General features: G+C 42.1%; 1 protein-coding gene across 1 annotated transcript; it reads left to right on the top strand.

The window, feature by feature from the left end:
- The first annotated feature begins 622 nt into the window (after positions 1-622).
- On the top strand, positions 623-14170 carry prdm1a (PR domain containing 1a, with ZNF domain). Its single transcript, XM_039674462.2, has 7 exons — positions 623-777; positions 2757-2999; positions 6075-6194; positions 7478-7730; positions 10435-11402; positions 11851-11979; positions 12307-14170. The coding sequence occupies exons 1-7, from the start codon at positions 751-753 to the stop codon at positions 12880-12882; spliced, it is 2316 nt and encodes a 771-aa protein (XP_039530396.2). The 5' UTR covers positions 623-750; the 3' UTR covers positions 12883-14170.
- The last annotated feature ends 4187 nt before the right edge of the window (positions 14171-18357 follow it).

Genomic DNA, 18357 nt, shown 5'->3' with positions numbered 1-18357 from the left:
TATCGGACAAGACTATTCGATTTGAATTCAAGAGTCTAGAATTTAAAAAGAAATTAAGAAAATGAGCATAGATTTATTTTTATACGAGGTAAATTTAGGATTATGAGCGCACTTAAGTCTGTTTTTATAGTTTTATAGGGAGGGGTCCTCAATTGTGAAAATGTTTTTTTTTTTTATGGTAAAAGTGCAGAAAGTTTTGTGTTAGGGTTTAATATTTATAACTGTGTTCAAATGAAAACGGTACGTGTGTGTGTGTGTTTGTGTGTTTGCGTGCCATATTTTGGGGACTTGTGACCTAAACCTGACAAAGTCCCAAAACCTTGGGGACGTCCCAATTGTGAAAATGGCATGAAAATAAATAGTTGTTTTTTAAAGGTAAAAATTAATTTTTAATAAAAGTGTTAGGTTAGGATTAGGTAAGGGTTAGATTATAATATATATAACTGTCTTCATATAAAAGCAAAAGGTGTGTGTGTGTGTGTGTGTGTGGCAGCAGTGGAGTGATTGTTAGATCCTGTCCTCTGGGGGCGGAGTCAGTGACACTGCTGTGGGAGGAGTCAATGGGCGGGGCCAAAGTGCCTTCAACAAGTCAGACAAACATGCTCAGTTAGTCAGTCAATCTCAGGCACTCGCAGGAGAAGTCATTACCATCTGGACTAGCAGTGGGACGAGACCGGAGAACTGAGCTGCACCTGTCCCACACACACTCACACACACACACACTCAGGGGAGAGATCATTCACAGCCTCTATGTGTGGCTGGGACCAAGGCGTCCTGGTAAGTGACATTTCTCTAAACTCATTTCTGTGGCAAGACAAGAATGCGTTTTACATTACAATCAACTGTTTCTATTAGTTCATTAATTGAATGTTTAAAGCTTGATTAGAGGTTGTTAATTATATGCGGTGTGATTGTTTGTTGTGAGGCTTGTGAACTGTTTTATTGGGGCTTAATAGTTCTTTTTTTTTTGGTTCTCGGCTATGAGAGTGAAGTCATTTCTATTTATTTTAATTCATTTAGAACAATTCTTATCTCCTGTATTTATTGGCTGGATGCATATATATATATATATAATTTTTTTCAACTAAATGTTTTTTAATGATTTCACCTAAAAGTGTTGTTTTAGATATATATGTCTTTATATTTAGTGTGCATCTGATTTCCATGTTTGTTAATGTTGAGTTTTTCAGTTTCACTATGAGTTTTGGTTCTCCAGCTGTCCTACGCACAACACTTTCTAACAAAAAAACTAAAGAAAACTGTTTTCTGAACTTCTCTCGAATAATAAAAAAAAAGTACAAAATACTAGAAAAAGGTCAAGTACAACAACATATCCACGAATTAACTTTTTACTTTAGAAGTTGCTGTCTGTTCTGAAACAAGAAATTTGACTAATTCAGAGAACTTTAACATTTTATACAAATTCTAGAACTGTGAACATTTGTAGTTTAGGATGGGTTAGGAACGAAAAAAGTTCACTTTTAATAAACATATTTAAACAGCATTGTCCGAGTTTTGGTGGAGGATTCGCCGTGTTTCGGCTCGAGTGTTGGTTGAAGATTGATTGAATCACTTTGCGTCCCACTGGAAAAACATTTCTCCTCTTTTGTTTCTCTCTCACACACACACACACACACACACACACACACAATCTCTGGGACGGATTGATGGTTCCTCTGATTCCACATTTAGCCACATTCAGAAGTAGACGGGACTTCCTTCCTCTGTTTTCCTCCATTTGTGGCTATTTTTTCCCTCCGGGAAGAAACAGAGAGAGCGAGAGAGCGAGGGATGATGGACAGAAGTGAAGAGTAGGACACTAGAGGAGAGATCGGGATCAGTTCAGCTCAGGATGTCTATTATTTACTTTGAGGAACACTTTAGCTCTCTGTGTTGAAACACAATTTGGTAACACTTTCTGTATAACACTTTATGCAAGTTTTCATATTGCATTATATTATTTCATGAATGGTTGTGGGCAAAGTTAAAATGCGTCATAATATTATTTGCAGATTTCTTTTTACATCTGAAGTGTGTTATTTATCATGTGTTTTCATAGATTACACTTTCTAGTATTGTAACTGCGGTTACAATTATTCATGAGACCATATGATGAATTATAACGTTCATAATTAAATATATTATTTTTAAAGGCTTGAACCCTCGCGTGGAGATATGACTGAATTTTTTTTTTTTTCAATGAAACTAATGTACTATATCTTAGTTTAAAAATGTAGTTTTATTTAATATTTAGTATTTTTAGGGGATTTTATGGAACTAAATTAAATTTTGGCTGTATTTACAATCCATTTATTCTCTTTTTGAGCATAGACCTGAACATTTAATTCCCAGCTTAAACTGGTGAATCTCGAGCGCTTTAAAGCACAGACTGGAGTTTGATCTCTTCTTAAAGACGACGCTCGGCAGATTATTGCTGAAGTGAAAACAGTTTTAAAAAGAGAACTTAAAAAAGTTTGAGAATGTAATGTTTGAATGGCTGAACAGCACCAGAGGATGAAGTGAAGTGTTCCCTAAAAATCCTCCTCGTTAAACACCCGAGATCTAATTCAGGCAAAAACTACATTTCAAATTAATTTCTTGCTATTAAACAATATTTGTGCATCATAAATGTTTCATAGAAAAAAAGCATTCATGTAGTTCAACCTTTGCCCTTTCCCTAGATAATGTTTAGCTCACACACACACACACACACACACACACACACGTCAACACGTCTGACTCCTTCTGTTCCTCAGGCTGCTTCTCATCACAGCTCAGCAATGTTGACTACTGAGGGAGCGCCCTACACCGCCGACAATGAGGAGCTCAAGATGGACGTGGAGGATGCAGACATGACAAAGTGGACGGAGGAAGAGTTTGAGGAGAAATGCACGTACGTGGTGAAGGACCACACCTGGGAGGGTCCGGCGGAGGGCACACGGGCCGAGGCGTCGCTGCCCAGGAACCTGGCCTTCAAACACCCGCCGCACGCCACAGAGGTACGGCTCCGCAACACACACTCACGGCTCCGCAACACACACTCAGGGCTCCGCAACACACACTCACGCCACAGAGGTACGGCTCCACACACACACTCACGGCTCCACACACACACTCACGCCACAGAGGTACGGCTCCACACACACACTCACGGCTCCACACACACACTCAGGGCTCCGCAACACACACTCAGGGCTCCGCAACACACACTCACGCCACAGAGGTACGGCTCCACACACACACTCACGGCTCCGCACACACACTCACGGCTCCACACACACACTCACGCCACAGAGGTATGGCTTTTTTATTTATTTTTTTTATTTATTTATTATACTATATGTATTTATGTCTGTAAGTTTGTGGTCCTATGCTGTGAAATCAATTGCCCCACAAATAGGGGACAAATAAAGGTATTGAACTTGAACACACTCACGGCTCCACACACACACACTCACGGCTCCACACACACACTCACGGCTCCGCGACACACACTCACAGCTCCGCAACACACACTCACAGCTCCGCAACACACACTCACGCCACAGAGGTACGGCTCCACACACTCACGGCTCCACACACACACTCAGGGATCCACACACACACTCACGGCTCCGCAACACACACTCACCGCTCCGCGACACACTCACGCCACAGAGGTACAGCTCCGCGACACACACTCAGGGCTCCGCAACACACACTCACGGCTCCGCGACACACACTCACGGCTCCGCGACACACTCACGCCACAGAGGTACAGCTCCGCGACACACACTCAGGGCTCCGCAACACACACTCACAGCTCCGCAACACACACTCACGCCACAGAGGTACGGCTCCACACACTCACGGCTCCACACACACACTCAGGGATCCACACACACACTCACGGCTCCGCAACACACACTCACCGCTCCGCGACACACTCACGCCACAGAGGTACAGCTCCGCGACACACACTCAGGGCTCCGCAACACACACTCACGGCTCCGCGACACACACTCACGGCTCCGCGACACACTCACGCCACAGAGGTACAGCTCCGCGACACACACTCAGGGCTCCGCAACACACACTCACGGCTCCGCGACACACACTCACGGCTCCGCGACACACTCACGCCACAGAGGTACAGCTCCGCGACACACACTCACGGCTCCGCAACACACACTCACGGCTCCGCAACACACACTCACGCCACAGAGGAATGGCTCCGCAAACACACACTCCAGGCCTCCAGGCTTGCTCTCAGAAATCAGGCCCATCAAACCTGCTAATAACACAAGCAAACGGAGAGAGCGTCTCGTTATCAAACTGCAGGAACTTTGAGTGGTTGTGATTTTTTGTTTGAACGGCATCTCCATAAAGCCACACCTACTGATCACACAACTGGTATTAATCTTCTTTATCTGCACTGTCAGAGAAAAAGAAAAACACTCCCTGTCTATGTCTGTGTGTGTGCTTAATAATTTCTAACTGGCATTGTCGCTCGGCTAACACAAACAGCCATAGATCAGCGCGCCACATGACAAGCTCCTCGAGTGCAAAAGTTGAGAGGCGAGATCTGTCGCCATCTATCAAACCGGCTTTATCTGCACGTCTGTGTCCCCCGCAATCCACAAACACACTACTTTCCACCTTTCCTGCGCTAATGACGGCTGACGCTTCCAATGGGATTAAGCCTCTTCTTTTCAAAGTGTTTGTAGATCAACAGGAACAGGGTTATGGATTTTTTCATCAATTGCTCTGTCTGTGTTATCTCTGCCTGTGAGCACGTCCTTATGAGCTGATAAAGAGCGAGCCCTGTTTCCTCCAATAACACCTGAGGTTCAAACGGGAGTGAGTGGAGTCATGTGGGAGATTACGCTGATGAGAGACTGCGTTTAATGAGCGCTTGTAATCGCTCTTTAGAGGAGTCGGGTGAGGAGGTGAAGCAGGCGCAGATCCACACTAAAGGATTTAAAGTATCAAAAAAAAAAGATTGTGATTTTAACGAGAAACGATATTTGGATGTGAAAAGGAACAAGTAATTGTACAATTTACAGTGAAAACCCTATTATTTTTTTCTAATCAGTTGTACATTAGGGTTGAATGTTATATTTAATGTTGTTAAATTAATGTTTATTGCATTTTTAAATTTCATGCCTTGCGTGTTCCCATGATGGGGTTTAGTGTGAATGACGCGATGAGCTTTGGTTGATCATCACCACTGTAATTGGTGGACGTCAGTGTATTACAATGGTACAAAACAGATATTAGTCGATAAACTAACATTATATCAGTTTATGAAATACAGTTATTTACAGTAAATTTAAGTTAGCTACCGTATTCCTGACAACCATTTTATTACTGTAATTTTTGGGATTTTTTTTTTAACTTGGAAAGCCTGCTCTAATAGGCTTTATTCATATATGGCACCTGTACGATTGGGTGTTGTGTAGAGAGCCTAAGTGTCTGTGCGGTTCATCAGAGGTGAAGCGGTACAAACGAGTCGTCTCTTTCAGCCTCAGGACACAACCTTGATGACCTTTCACTTCCCGTGGCTGTCGGGAGAGCTGACGGCTGAGGAGACGCACGGCTCTGTGTCTTTCAAGTGCGCACATCTGGCTGACTGCCAATTAATTACCCCTCTCTCTCTCTCGCTCGCACACACACACACACACACACACACACACACTAATATAATGATGCTAGCAATGAATCAGAAAATGATTTGAACGTGAATCTAAGATACTGTACTGTGAAGGTCACCTACCTCTTTCTCAACCACCTGTTTTCCTGCTATTTTTTGACCCGGTTATTAGTGTAGTAAGCACAGATATGTAACTCAACCCCTGGGTTGTTATGTCCGACCCATGATCTGGGTAAAATAAGAAAACTACCCAAACACAGGGTTGTTAAATCTGACCCAGGAGCTGGGTAACACAAAAACTACAGAAAAATAACCTAAAAAATTTACCAAAAACTCAACCCAGGATTTGAATTAAAAAAAAAACATCCCAAGGTTTTTTTAGAGTGTGAGGTCATCAACCTCTTTCTTAACCACCTGTTTTCCTTCTTTTGTTTTTGACCAGATCATTGGCGTAGTCAGCAGAGAATACATCCCCAAAGGCACACGCTTCGGCCCCCTTGTGGGAGAGAGTTACACTGCAGAAAATGTCCCCAAAGATGCCAACAGGAAGTACTTCTGGCGGGTGAGTTGTTTTGTTTCAGAAGCTTTCAATAACAGTAGGAGCGGACAAGTGAAAAAAAAAAACACCGGGTCACTTCCTGTTCCACTGACTGACTTCCTGCGTGACATCATGGGCTGGATGGCTACAGAAGCAGTGAGCGATCAGAAACTGCTGAGTAAAGATCTGCTGTTTTGGGAAGTGCGCTGACTGAGAGTGCAGCGATTCGTTCATCTTTATTTGACTGTGCAGTGTGTGGGACCGGAAGTGCTGAATGACTCTTCAGTTCTGCTGCTGTAAATATACGTCTTTCTTCAGCTCTACGGATCGTCCGCGTCACTGATCAGTGAATAAAGTCAGCATCACAGTTGTTGTGCCACCGCCATTCCCCTCACTCATCCATGACAAGCAGCCGTCGTAACAGAGAAACGGCTTCAGAGTTATAATTAAAACATAAAAACATTTACCAAGCCTAGCAAATGAAGGCATGACTACACACTCTTAGACACACAACTGTATAGTGAGATCAGTGTAGAGAGAAAAAACTAAATAAAAATAAGCAATTTCTTCAATGAACAGAATACCCTTAATTCAAAGCTAAGTTTAAAATCTCGATTGTTTGGGCTTGGGGGAGACTCTTCCACAGCATGGGAACCACAACTGAAAAAGCCCGGTCACCCTTTGACTTCTTCTTAGAATAAGGGACAGCATGAACTGGTTCGTTGGTCCTACCTGATATGTAAAACCCCAAAAGGTCAGCAATGTGATGATTTGGGGACATGTTATGCATTCTTTCCTTTCTGTCAGAAAGTGTGAAGTCACCCCGCTCTAGTCTTATTTTCTGTCACTTCTATATTGCTGCCAGATCTAAGATCCCCAAGCGGAACAACTCTGGTCTTTACCCACTAGAAACAGCATTGATATCACTCTTTCCTCAGTTCCTGTCAGCCGTGTGCTGCAAGACAGGTGATTACACTGTCACTGTTGAGAGCTTCTCAAGCAGAAGAGGATGAACGGTGTTGACGTTTCAGAGGGAAACCTTGTTTGTGACGTCTGAAAGTGTTCCTGGAACTTGCAAGCTCATAGTGAGACAGGCGTCCCCCCTAACAAAGGTCTCAGACGAGACCTAGGACTGTTGGAGAGACTGTGAATATTAGTGCGGGGGTGTTTGCTGACTCACTGTGAGACTTTATAAGAGCAAATCCCACTCATTTGGTTCATAGACATGAGAAACAGACTGGGGGACTTGAGAACAGAACGTTTTAATCGCGTCTGATCTTCAGTCTAAACTTCTTTCTGTTCTGCAGATATACTCAAATGGAGAGTTCCGTCATTTTGTGGACGGACTGGACGAGGAGAAGAGTAACTGGATGCGTTATGTGAACCCAGCTCATTCCCAGCAGGAGCAGAACCTTGCCGCCTGCCAAAACGGGATGAGCATCTATTTCTACACCGTCAAGGCCATTCCTGCAGACCAGGAGCTTCTGGTGTGGTACTGCCCCGAGTTTGCTCGCCGCCTTAACTACCCTGCCTCTGGAGAGATTATGATGCAAAAACTCAGTAAGTTCACGCAAACAGCTTCTCTTTGTTTGTCCTGGGGTCTCATTTATAACTGTTGCGTCACACAAAACAGGCCCTGAAAGAGACGTACGCCAACAACTTAGACATAAGTTGTGATTTCTAAAAACAAACTTGGCAGAACATTTTTTTTGCAAACGTTTATCCATGATGAACATTAGAGACGGAGAAGTTTAACAACACCGATGATGATCCGAGGGACTGATGAAGAAAAAACACTTTGATATTCATTAATAGTCCTAATCTTAAATACAGTGCCTGTTCACAATAACAGTTTAAATACATGAAAAAAAAATTTAGATTAAATATGCCATTCTCATTAATGGTGTTAAGCACTTAAATTACATTTCCGAGAAGTTAAAACATTTTCTAATAAATAGGAATATTTGGACTGGATGTGATGCTTTTGAACACTTTTCCCGTGTTTTAATGTTTTAACTACAGCGAAGATTGCTCAGCACATGTTAATAATAGCAGGGTTAGTAATATTTTCACGCAAATAATGCACAATCAATTGTGCACAATAAGGCCTTTCTGTTTCCATTCAAAATATAAAGCAATTCAAAATATTGTTTATTTAATTTTTAAAAAGCCAAGGATAGGCTACAAAATTAATTTAGCAACGTAACGTGACGCAAATCCGTTTCTCATATTTTCCTAATGGCTTGTATACTGTTTAACATGGATTCGATTTGCAAATGAAAGGATATGCATAGTAAAACCAGGCGTTGTCTGCTCATATATGGTTATTTCGAGGTGGTGACGCATGTGCACAATCTTCCTCTGACTGGGGTTTATAAAGGGGCTTTTGTGCAGGTTCTGGCATTCGCACGCTTTTTTAAGTCTAAATATTTTTAGACTAAAAAATTTTACCTTTCGGGCGCACATACACTTTTAGTAAGGATCCTAAACATTTTATAGATGAGACCCCTGGTTCCTCGTTATCTCAGTTTGAGTCAAGGAAAACGTCCCTTCCCACTTTACAGATAGACCATTGTGCAAACACACCAGCGTCTTCTCTTTCATCTGCGTTAGGATCGGAATTCTTTGAACCACTCGATTTCTCTGCTTTCTTCCCCAACAATGTTTTCCTTCAGACTAATTACAAAGAATAGGAGAGTAATGCTCCAGCCATTGGTGTTTGAGGATGTTCTTTAAACATGAAAGCGCTGGCTAAGGTTTGTTTTGCCCAACATAATAAACCGGCAATAAAAGTCCTCAAAGCTGAAAGGATGAGACAGAAGAAAAGATTGATACGGAGGACAGGGGGAGATTATAGTTAGGTGAACAGGCCAGTCAGTGTGACTCCTCTCCCCAGAGTCATGCGCATACCCCGGGGCCACTGGATGTAGCCGACCCCTTGAGCTCAACACACACACACACACACACATAGACGAGTCTGTAATTACACCTACTCCCTCATACCTGCAGCCTGAAGAGGGAATAATAGCCCCTGGATCTCAAAGCTGAACAGCAGTGAAACCTAGCGTGACTCAGTCTTACAGAACGGGGTGATCTGACTGACACAACCTCCCACATGAAACTGATTTAGACGTTGACTTTCTATTTCCCTGGCCCTGTCTGGTGTAAAACGACAGCGCATTCAGCCAACGTGTATCTTAAGTGCCTTCATTCCTACCGTCCTGCCTCAGGAGGTGTGGGAGGAACTTTTTCATTTGCTTGCCACTTTAAGAGTAAGGAGAGACTAGTAAGAGCGTGTGCAAGAGCAGAAAAAAAACATCTCCATTGACTAGTTGAACTTCCTGGCGGCAGGGCTGTGCTGACAGATTGATATCTCTGTGATCGCCGGCTGTTTGTTTTTGGCAAGCTCTCTAGGGAGGAACAGAACTGGTGCTATCTGTGGAAGAGAGGTGGGAGGGGAGAACTGATAACCTCTCGGTTTGTTTACACGTAGCTGCCGGGACAGAAGGATAGGGGAGTCGAGAGCACGGTACATCTTTTAAGGGACGCACACAGTCATATTCACACTTGAATTCGACACAATTAACTCTGTGAATGTTCAGTGGACAGGAAGCAGGAAGTTATTTAATTGTTTACATCCTTTTAAAGGAGATAAGTATTTAAAACGTATGGGAAAGTCATTTTCTAATTAGCTTTCCACCTTTCATTAAATGTGGGTGTGTGGAAGAGTCCGGGTGGTTTATAATGGGTCTATTTAGCCCAAACATTTGACTTTGTTTAATGTGAATTCTGTGCTAGCTTTTAAGTTTGAGGTTGTGCAGAAATTTGGGAGCTCATGAAAGATCGATCACTAAATAATATCCGGTCTCTGTAGACTCTACAAGGGAGAGATCTAGACATGTAGATCCCTATTAGCAGGACGCCATCCGTCCCCCCACACCCACTCAGTGAACCCCATTAGATAGTATCAGTGCATCCATCCCACCCTGACCGGGGCGCTGTCAGGCTCACATCCTGTAGACCCTAACACCAGACAATTTGTCAAACTGTCACACTAAGTGAACCACTGGGGGTGCTTTGTTGAAATTTGGTTTAAGAAGAGCTATGTGCTCTGGGACAATGGAGCTGCTGTGTCCCTCAAAATAACCATAACTGGATTGGATGTACTTGTTTCTCAACCTCGTCGACAAGTAATATGTGTAAAACATACCACAAAGTAGAGTTATTTTTAAATTATTGACATTGTTTTATTGTGTGTGAACAGAGCAGAGCCTGATTGAAGCCAAGCAGCAAGCGACCGAAGTCAAGCACCCGGTGAAAAGAGAGCACAGCGTTTCAGAGATCTTGAAAGACGTTCTGCAAGAACCTAGCAGACCTCTTCCCACCCGTCCTCGTTGCCCAAACACCCCAGACCGACCTCTTTACCCCAGTCCTGTCTATCCGCTCCGCCCTTCCCTAAACGAGGACATTTTAAAGAGCACCACAGTGTTTGGCCACCCGACACGCTCCCACAGACAGTTTTCAGCGACGCCCAGCCCTTCCGCACACAGCAGTCCCGAGAGAAGTCCAGAAAGCAGTCCTGCACCAGCATCCCTTGAGCCACGAGACACTCTTCTCTCCTTCTCTCCAGCACTGTTCAGTCGAGGCCTGAACCACTACCATGGCTACTCACCGGCCGGCTCAATGCCATTCTACCCGAACCCGCACTACTCGCGCTACCTCATGCCCCACTACCCTGTTAGTAGTTTGAGTGGGCCACCAACCCTAGGGGGTATGTTTCCACACATGTACCCATTTTACAGCAGCCTGATCCCCCCTCACGTACCCTTCCCACCCGGAATGCTTCCATCCGAGGGCGGTCGACAATTCCTGCTTCCCCCTGACTCTCCGGCTCACAGGGATCTCCTTCTACCAGCGGCCACCAGTGCCTTTTCCGCAGCCACTTCTCTGAAAGACAAACCCATCATCCACGGGCACGGGCACCACTACGCCCCTGCCGGCGGGTCTCCAACAGCCGGTTCGGGAGCCTCTACGGGACGCGTTCCTACCAAGCCTACCTCAGCCGTTCTGAGCACCAGCCGCACAGAGGACGAGGCCATCAATCTCAGCAAGATGAAACGAGGCTCCGCAGGCTACAAAAGTCTCGATTATCCACTTAAGAAGCAGAACGGGAAGATCAAGTACGAGTGCAATGTTTGCACCAAGACTTTCGGTCAACTTTCCAATCTCAAGGTAAGCAAGAGTACCGTCTCTCTGTGTGCTATATTTGAAATGCTCCTCGTAGTGCTAATAGAGTTGTGTATCGTTTGAATTTTAACAATTCGATTGTGATTCGAATGATTCTTATCGATTCCCAATTTCGATATAAAAGGTATAAAAAAAACTTTGATGTCATTCACCTTTAGTCTTGTTGCAAAACATTTAATTTTAGCTGAAGATCATGAACAAAAATCAACAGGCTAACGAACACTTTGCCTGCAGTTTAAAAATAACAGACTAACTAATATACATTTAAAGCATTATTAAAGTCAAGTAAACACAGGAATCGATAAGAGGAATGAAAATGTTATTGTTAAAACAAGTATCCGATTCCTGACCTCAAGTATTTGATTCCAGAATTGGATTTCAATTTGATTCGATTCCCAACCCTAGCGCCTATCTAAGCTATCTTTATTTTCAGGTTCACCTGCGTGTCCATAGTGGCGAACGACCCTTTAAGTGTCAGACCTGTAATAAAGGTTTCACCCAGCTGGCTCATCTGCAGAAACACTTTCTGGTGCACACCGGAGAGAAACCCCACGAGTGCCAGGTACAATTAACATAATATGAAATATAATGTACAGTCAAATCCAAAAATTATTCAGACACTTTGACTTTTGTTTTCTGTAATAAACTGGTATTATCTAATTGTGTAGTTAGATTTTTAACAGCTGACAGATATTCAACATAATTCAAGTGTGAGACGGACAAAACCAGTCAAATATCCACTGATCACTGAGTTCTGCTCATATTTATAGCAAATACATAACGTGTGATGACGTGAGAAACGTTGAAGGTGTCTGAATACATTTAGTTTTGACCACGTTCTCAGCACAGATGAGAGCGAGATCCTAAAACTCTGCTTTGACCTTCGCAGGTGTGTCACAAGCGTTTCAGCAGCACGAGCAACTTGAAGACACATTTGCGGTTGCATTCTGGGGAAAAGCCCTACCAGTGCAAGATCTGCCCAGCCAAGTTTACACAGTTCGTCCACCTCAAGCTGCACAAACGGCTACACACACGAGAGCGACCACACCAATGCCCGCACTGCCACCGCAACTACATCCACCTCAACAGTCTCCGGCTCCATCTCAAAGGCTATTGCCTAGCGCTCATCCCTCCTCCCAGCTGCAGCCTCGACGAACTCAACCGCGTCAACGAGGAGATCGAACGCTTCGACATCAGCGATAACGCAGACCGGCTGGAAGAGATGGAGGGGTTTGACGTGGACGGCATGGTGGAGAAACAGATCTTCGGTTTGCTCTGGCAAGAGATGGATTTTAAGGCGTCGTATCACACGGTTAGCACTAGCGGAGACCGGCACCCGTCGACACCGTATCGTCTGAGCGAACACGGAAGTGAGGCGTCGGTCATCAAGGTTCATTGCAGCAGCCCTATTCAACTCCTACCCATCACGGTTAAAAAGGAGACAGAGGAGGCCATGGAAACCTAGCCGACGAGACACTTTGGACAAGAACACACAATTCTTCTCAACGAATCAGGCCTTTAAAGGGATAGTTCACCCAAAAATGAAAATTAGCCCATGATTTACTCACTCTAAAGGTGTGTGTGACATTCTCATCAATCATCAAGTGTTACTCGTGGCGTAAGTCGACTCCCGGAAGCTAGTTATTTTAATATAACTCCGATTGTGTTTGTCTGAAAGAAGAGTGTCATACACACCTAGGATGGCTTGAGGTCGAGTAAATCATGGGCTAATGTTCATTTTTGGGTGAACTATCCCTTTAAGTTCAGGGACTTCAGTACTCAGGGCTAACAGACATTGATCCAGTCCATCAGTGCTCCAGTATGTCCTACACAAATGATAAAGACAATCATATCTTTTTTTATTATTATTATTATTATTTGCTCTTCTTGGTGTTCATTTTAAGTTTGTTACGTAATCTATTTAATTTATTGTTCGACGCGTCATTCTTCACAACCAATATGATGTTTACAATGACTCATTGTAATTTACTGTTTTATATATTTTCTTCTACTATCTGTAAATAGTGTCCCGGTTGACTGTGATTTCATGCGCGACTGCAAAGAGCTTCCCACATTCAGGTTGATTTTTTAATGTGGGCTGAAGTCAGAGAAAGACTTTTTTTAACTCTAGGAAAGGTTACATATCTGTGTACGTGTTTTACAAAACATGTATTCTCTTAATGTTGAGCTCTACACAATATAATGAATGCAAAAAAGGGCATATTATATATTAACAACTGTTACCTCAGATGTGGGAGTGTGTGTGCGTGTGTGTGCTTGTACTGAGAGCTATATGTGATGTTTTGTCGCAGTGTGCAGTCTGTGAGGTCGACACTGCGTTTTCTTCCTTATGTGTGGCACATCACTGAAACCAAAAGCGATAAAGAAACGAGAATGTGTGAACGATAACCAAAGTGAACTCTTCAGAGATGTGCGGACGCAGTGTGAGCTGCTGCGACTGTCTGTTCTGAGGTCAGTGGTGGCGATCACCTCGGCCTTCGTATGCACTGGCTCTACGTCTTTCTTCTTGTGTTTGTACTTTTCCCTTTGTTTTTAATATGATTCTGTATTAGCAGGAGCAATGTGCTGTGAGGTAGTATCTCATAGTCCCTAAAGTATGACCAAAGTCTACACCTCAACTTCAGCTTTAAATGAAAGAAAAAGACTGTGTTTGTTTACATACTGGTTTACGTAGCTATTTAAGTACAGCTTTGACAAAATGTAAATTATAATATAAATCTTCACTGATCTAATGCATTTTTGTCACTTGTGTGCTCTTTCATTATATATAGGGTACAAGGTTTTGATTTTATTCTCGTCATGTGGCACTAAAACTGACCGCTCACTTTCATAAACATCGCGTGAAACTGGAAAATTTGGCTGATTCTTGACGCAAAGTTGATTCTGAGACGAAGGTCTTCTGGTGGAGCCACTAATGAAAACAATTTCCCTAAAATATGTCAAATGTTTCGGTTTCTCAAGTCACATTTACATTTATTTATATAGCGCTTTTTTTTTTTCAATACAGATTGTATCAAAGCAGCTTCACAGTGATAACATGAAAGTAGTACAACACAGATCAATAATATTGTGTTCTCCCGAGAAACTTGAAACGTGGGAATGCAAAACTTTAGTGAGAAAAGGCACAAGCATTGAGAAAAAAATAATTTTTGCATTATGACGACTTTTGTTTTTCAGATAAAAACTGTTCAAAAGTGCAAAAAATTTAAAAACAGCCATAAATAAATTCAATTTAGAAACTTAACATCTGCGTGAAACTGGAAAATGTGTCTGATTCTTGACGCAAAGTTGATTCTGAGACGAAGTTCTTCTGGTGGAGCCACTAAAGGGAGAGTGATGAAAACAATTCCTCTAAAATATGTCAAATGTTTCGGTTTCTCCCGAGAAACTTGGCAAAATCTTTGCGAGCGAACGTGGGAATGCAAAACTTTAGTGAGAAAAGGCAAACGCATTGAGAGAAAAAAATTTTTTGCATTATGACGACTTTTGTTTTTCAGATAAAAACTGTTCAAAAGTGCAAAAAATTTAAAAACAGCCATAAATAAATTCAATTTAGAAACTTAACATCTGCGCGAAACTGGAAAATGTGTCTGATTCTTGATGCAAAGTGGATTCTGAGAGAAAGGTCTAAGATGGAGCCTCTAGGGATAGTGATGAACAAAAAGTTTGAAAAATCGTTGCAAGCGAATGCAAAGTTTCTCATTGAATGCCAAACTTAAGTGAGAAAAGGCAAAAGCAATGAATTAAGATATATTTTCTGCTATTTTTAATCCTTAAAGAGTTTTTGTGAGTTATCATGATGACTTTTTTGTTTTTCAGATAAAAAACAAATGTGCAAAAAAATTTATTAAATACAGCAGAAAAACAGCCAAAAATAAATTCAATTTAGAAACTATGAAAGGGATCTGGTTCATACCTGTAGGTGCTTCAAAATACTGCAAACTACCGTTACCAGTGTATTAAAAACGATAGCGAGCAGCTCCAGGGTAAAAGTTAGCAACCCCACAATTACGAGACGCTTCACACACATTTCCCATGATGACTCAACAGACAGAAGAATCCGCCAATGTGTCAAACTCCACAGAAATCATGACGCTGTTATAATGCCACCACAACAGGCCTGTAAATACATCACACTATCCAACGATAATAATGAACATATGCAAAACTATTACTATCATTGCACAAAAACATCCAAATCTCGTGTGCAGTATTGTGACCACAACGGGGACTTTTATGGACTATCTGGGGTGCCATCCAACTAACTATGACATCTCAGTAGTTTAAGATCCTCACATATGATATAGAAGTTCAGAGGTCCAGTTCAAGATGTTCTTATTTTAAATGAAAATCATTTCCTGAAGCCGCCGAAACACTTCAAACCAAACCTGTTCTCTGCATTATTAGTGTTTGGATGTTTTTGGGGGGGTTGGTTTGAAGTGTTTAGGTCAAATGTTCGCAGTGAAACTCGTCAGAACTGAATGTCTAGACGGGTTGTGACTGTTAAACAGATGTGGCAACACACACTCTTCCTAAACCAGTTCTCAGAACACTGACTACATCAACTGGAATCCCTTTCAGCTCTAACAAAAACTGTACATTTATGGGACCCATGTGAGCATGTGGATTATACTTGATAATTGGCTCTGTTTCCCGCTGTGATGATGATGATGATGAAGATCTATGAATCACTGACGCTAAAAGGGAAAGTTTCTAAACAATTGTGTTCTCAGAGCAGTGAATGGACAGAACAGCAAATCTGGTCATATTGTTTAACCGAATATAAACACAAGTCACAGGCTCATTGGAAAAACACACCTCTTTCTACATGTCTACACAGGCAGATTATTGGTAAATAAATACTTAATCTCACACGGTTACTCCACAATCCAATGTTATTGCTCTCAGGGCCGGCGCTAGCCATTTGGGTGCCCTAAGCACAAATGCTTGGTGGTGCCCCCTTAACAACCCCCTCCCCCCAACCCCAACCACCCACTCACCCAAGGAATAACAACCATTAAGAATTTCTTAGTTAGGTTCTCTTTACTTCCAAAATAACTGCTGCAAATAAATACATTTACATTAACAATGGCACCAAATATGAAAAGAAATAAATAATAAAAAGGTTAAAATTATAAATACCAAAAAACACCACAATTACTAAAAACACATATTTGGAACTGGCTACAACTGCTGGTTGATGGTTCTTCCTCCTGGCCTTGAGTTGCTCCTTGCATGTATTTTAGCATTGACCCTGCATTCAGAAATACAAGACAAAATATTCAGGGATTCTACTGAATCAATAACCCTCATACAAAAATATTGCACACATTAGTCTTTTATATAATATAGGCCTATGTTTCACTGGAACATTTAAAATTCAAAACTTTATTCTACCTTTAAAAGAGGTCTGATGAGGCACAGTATAATAATTCTGTACATAATTTGTAGGGCTGGGAAAAGATGAATCGCGATTAATCGCATCCAAAATAAAAGTTTGTGTCTACATTAATGATATAGGCCTATGTGTGTGTGTACTGTGTATAGTTATTTTGTATATGTATTTAAGAAATATTTGTTATTTATATATAAAATATTTATATATATATATATATATATATATATATATATATATATGCAAATATTTCTTAAATATATATGTGCAATTGTGCATATGTGTGTATATTATATATACAAAATAATTATACACAGTACTCATGTAGAAACTTTTATTTTGGATGTGATTAAGCTTTTCCCAGCCCTAATAATTTGACACCTCCATATGAAAATATACAAACAGTGAGATTGTGTTTTTTTTTTCTAATAGCAGTTTCACCAATAGATGTCGCCCTTGGGCCTTTTACCGCATTATCCGATAGAACAACAACGAAAAAACATATCTAAGCGATCTTCCTTTTCTTCTCAAACAAACTAACTGCATCTTAAACAGCCCAAGTAAAAAAAAAATTCCCGGGGAGAAACCCCCGGACCCCCGTTAAAATAAAAAATTCTAAATGCAGGGCAAAGCCCTTGATCATTTGCACAACTAGCGACGCCCCTCTGGACATGCATACACGAAGCAAGGGTGCCTACAAAACTAACACTTTTATTTAAAACATTGTCTTACCTGCAAACGAGTATCATCCCACTGTCTCTTCTTTTTCCTTTTTTCCGCCCCCGACTCTTGGTGCCTTTTCGAGGCCATGTCTGATGTCGATCAGGTGTCTGCCAAATTTGACACTGATTGAGGAACAGACCACTGCGAGGTGGGGAAGGGGGGGCACCAGAGGGAGACTGGCACAGGAGATTCGCCTTTTTCTCCACTAATTTGGTCTAGGCCTATATTACTTTTGTATTGCTTTTGTATATTAACATGCTTTAGACATATTGTATTTGTTATTTATACTAGTAGCCTATTGTGATGATTTTTCACGACCCAGATTTTTTGGTGCCCCCCCAAGCACTTGGTGCCCTACGCGCAGTGCGTGGTGTGCGTGTGCGGAGCGCCGGCCCTGATTGCTCTGACATTATTACCACAGTGCATGATCTGTAAACCCCCAGGCCTGTATTTGCACGTGTGTTCGCTCACCTGAGACTGAGAGACTGTACACACACACTCGAGGAGTCCAAACACAGCGATAACAGAAGATGCCAGTTCAAACCACATCTCATCTCACGGCTGCTTCTGTTCGAGTCCATCGGAGCTAAAGCGTTTTTAACTTTATTCTCTTCTAAATCACCAGACTGCACAGTAAATCCAGCTCAGCACTTTTCTTAATGACCGCGTTTTATGATGACGCTCGTGGAAGTTTGGCGCGATCGCGGACAGCAAAAAGCTCCCGTTAATAATTAATATTAGCGCCAGACGAGCACGCGCTTAGAAAAAAACGGAACGATATCGCTGGTGTGGACGCTAATA

The sequence above is a fragment of the Pimephales promelas genome, chromosome 12 (genome assembly GCF_988280905.1).
Source record: "Pimephales promelas chromosome 12, fPimPro1.hap1.1, whole genome shotgun sequence".
Taxonomy (NCBI): domain Eukaryota; kingdom Metazoa; phylum Chordata; class Actinopteri; order Cypriniformes; family Leuciscidae; genus Pimephales; species Pimephales promelas.
The sequence above is the reverse complement of the archived record's forward strand: the minus strand, read 5'-3'. Positions and strand labels throughout refer to the sequence as shown.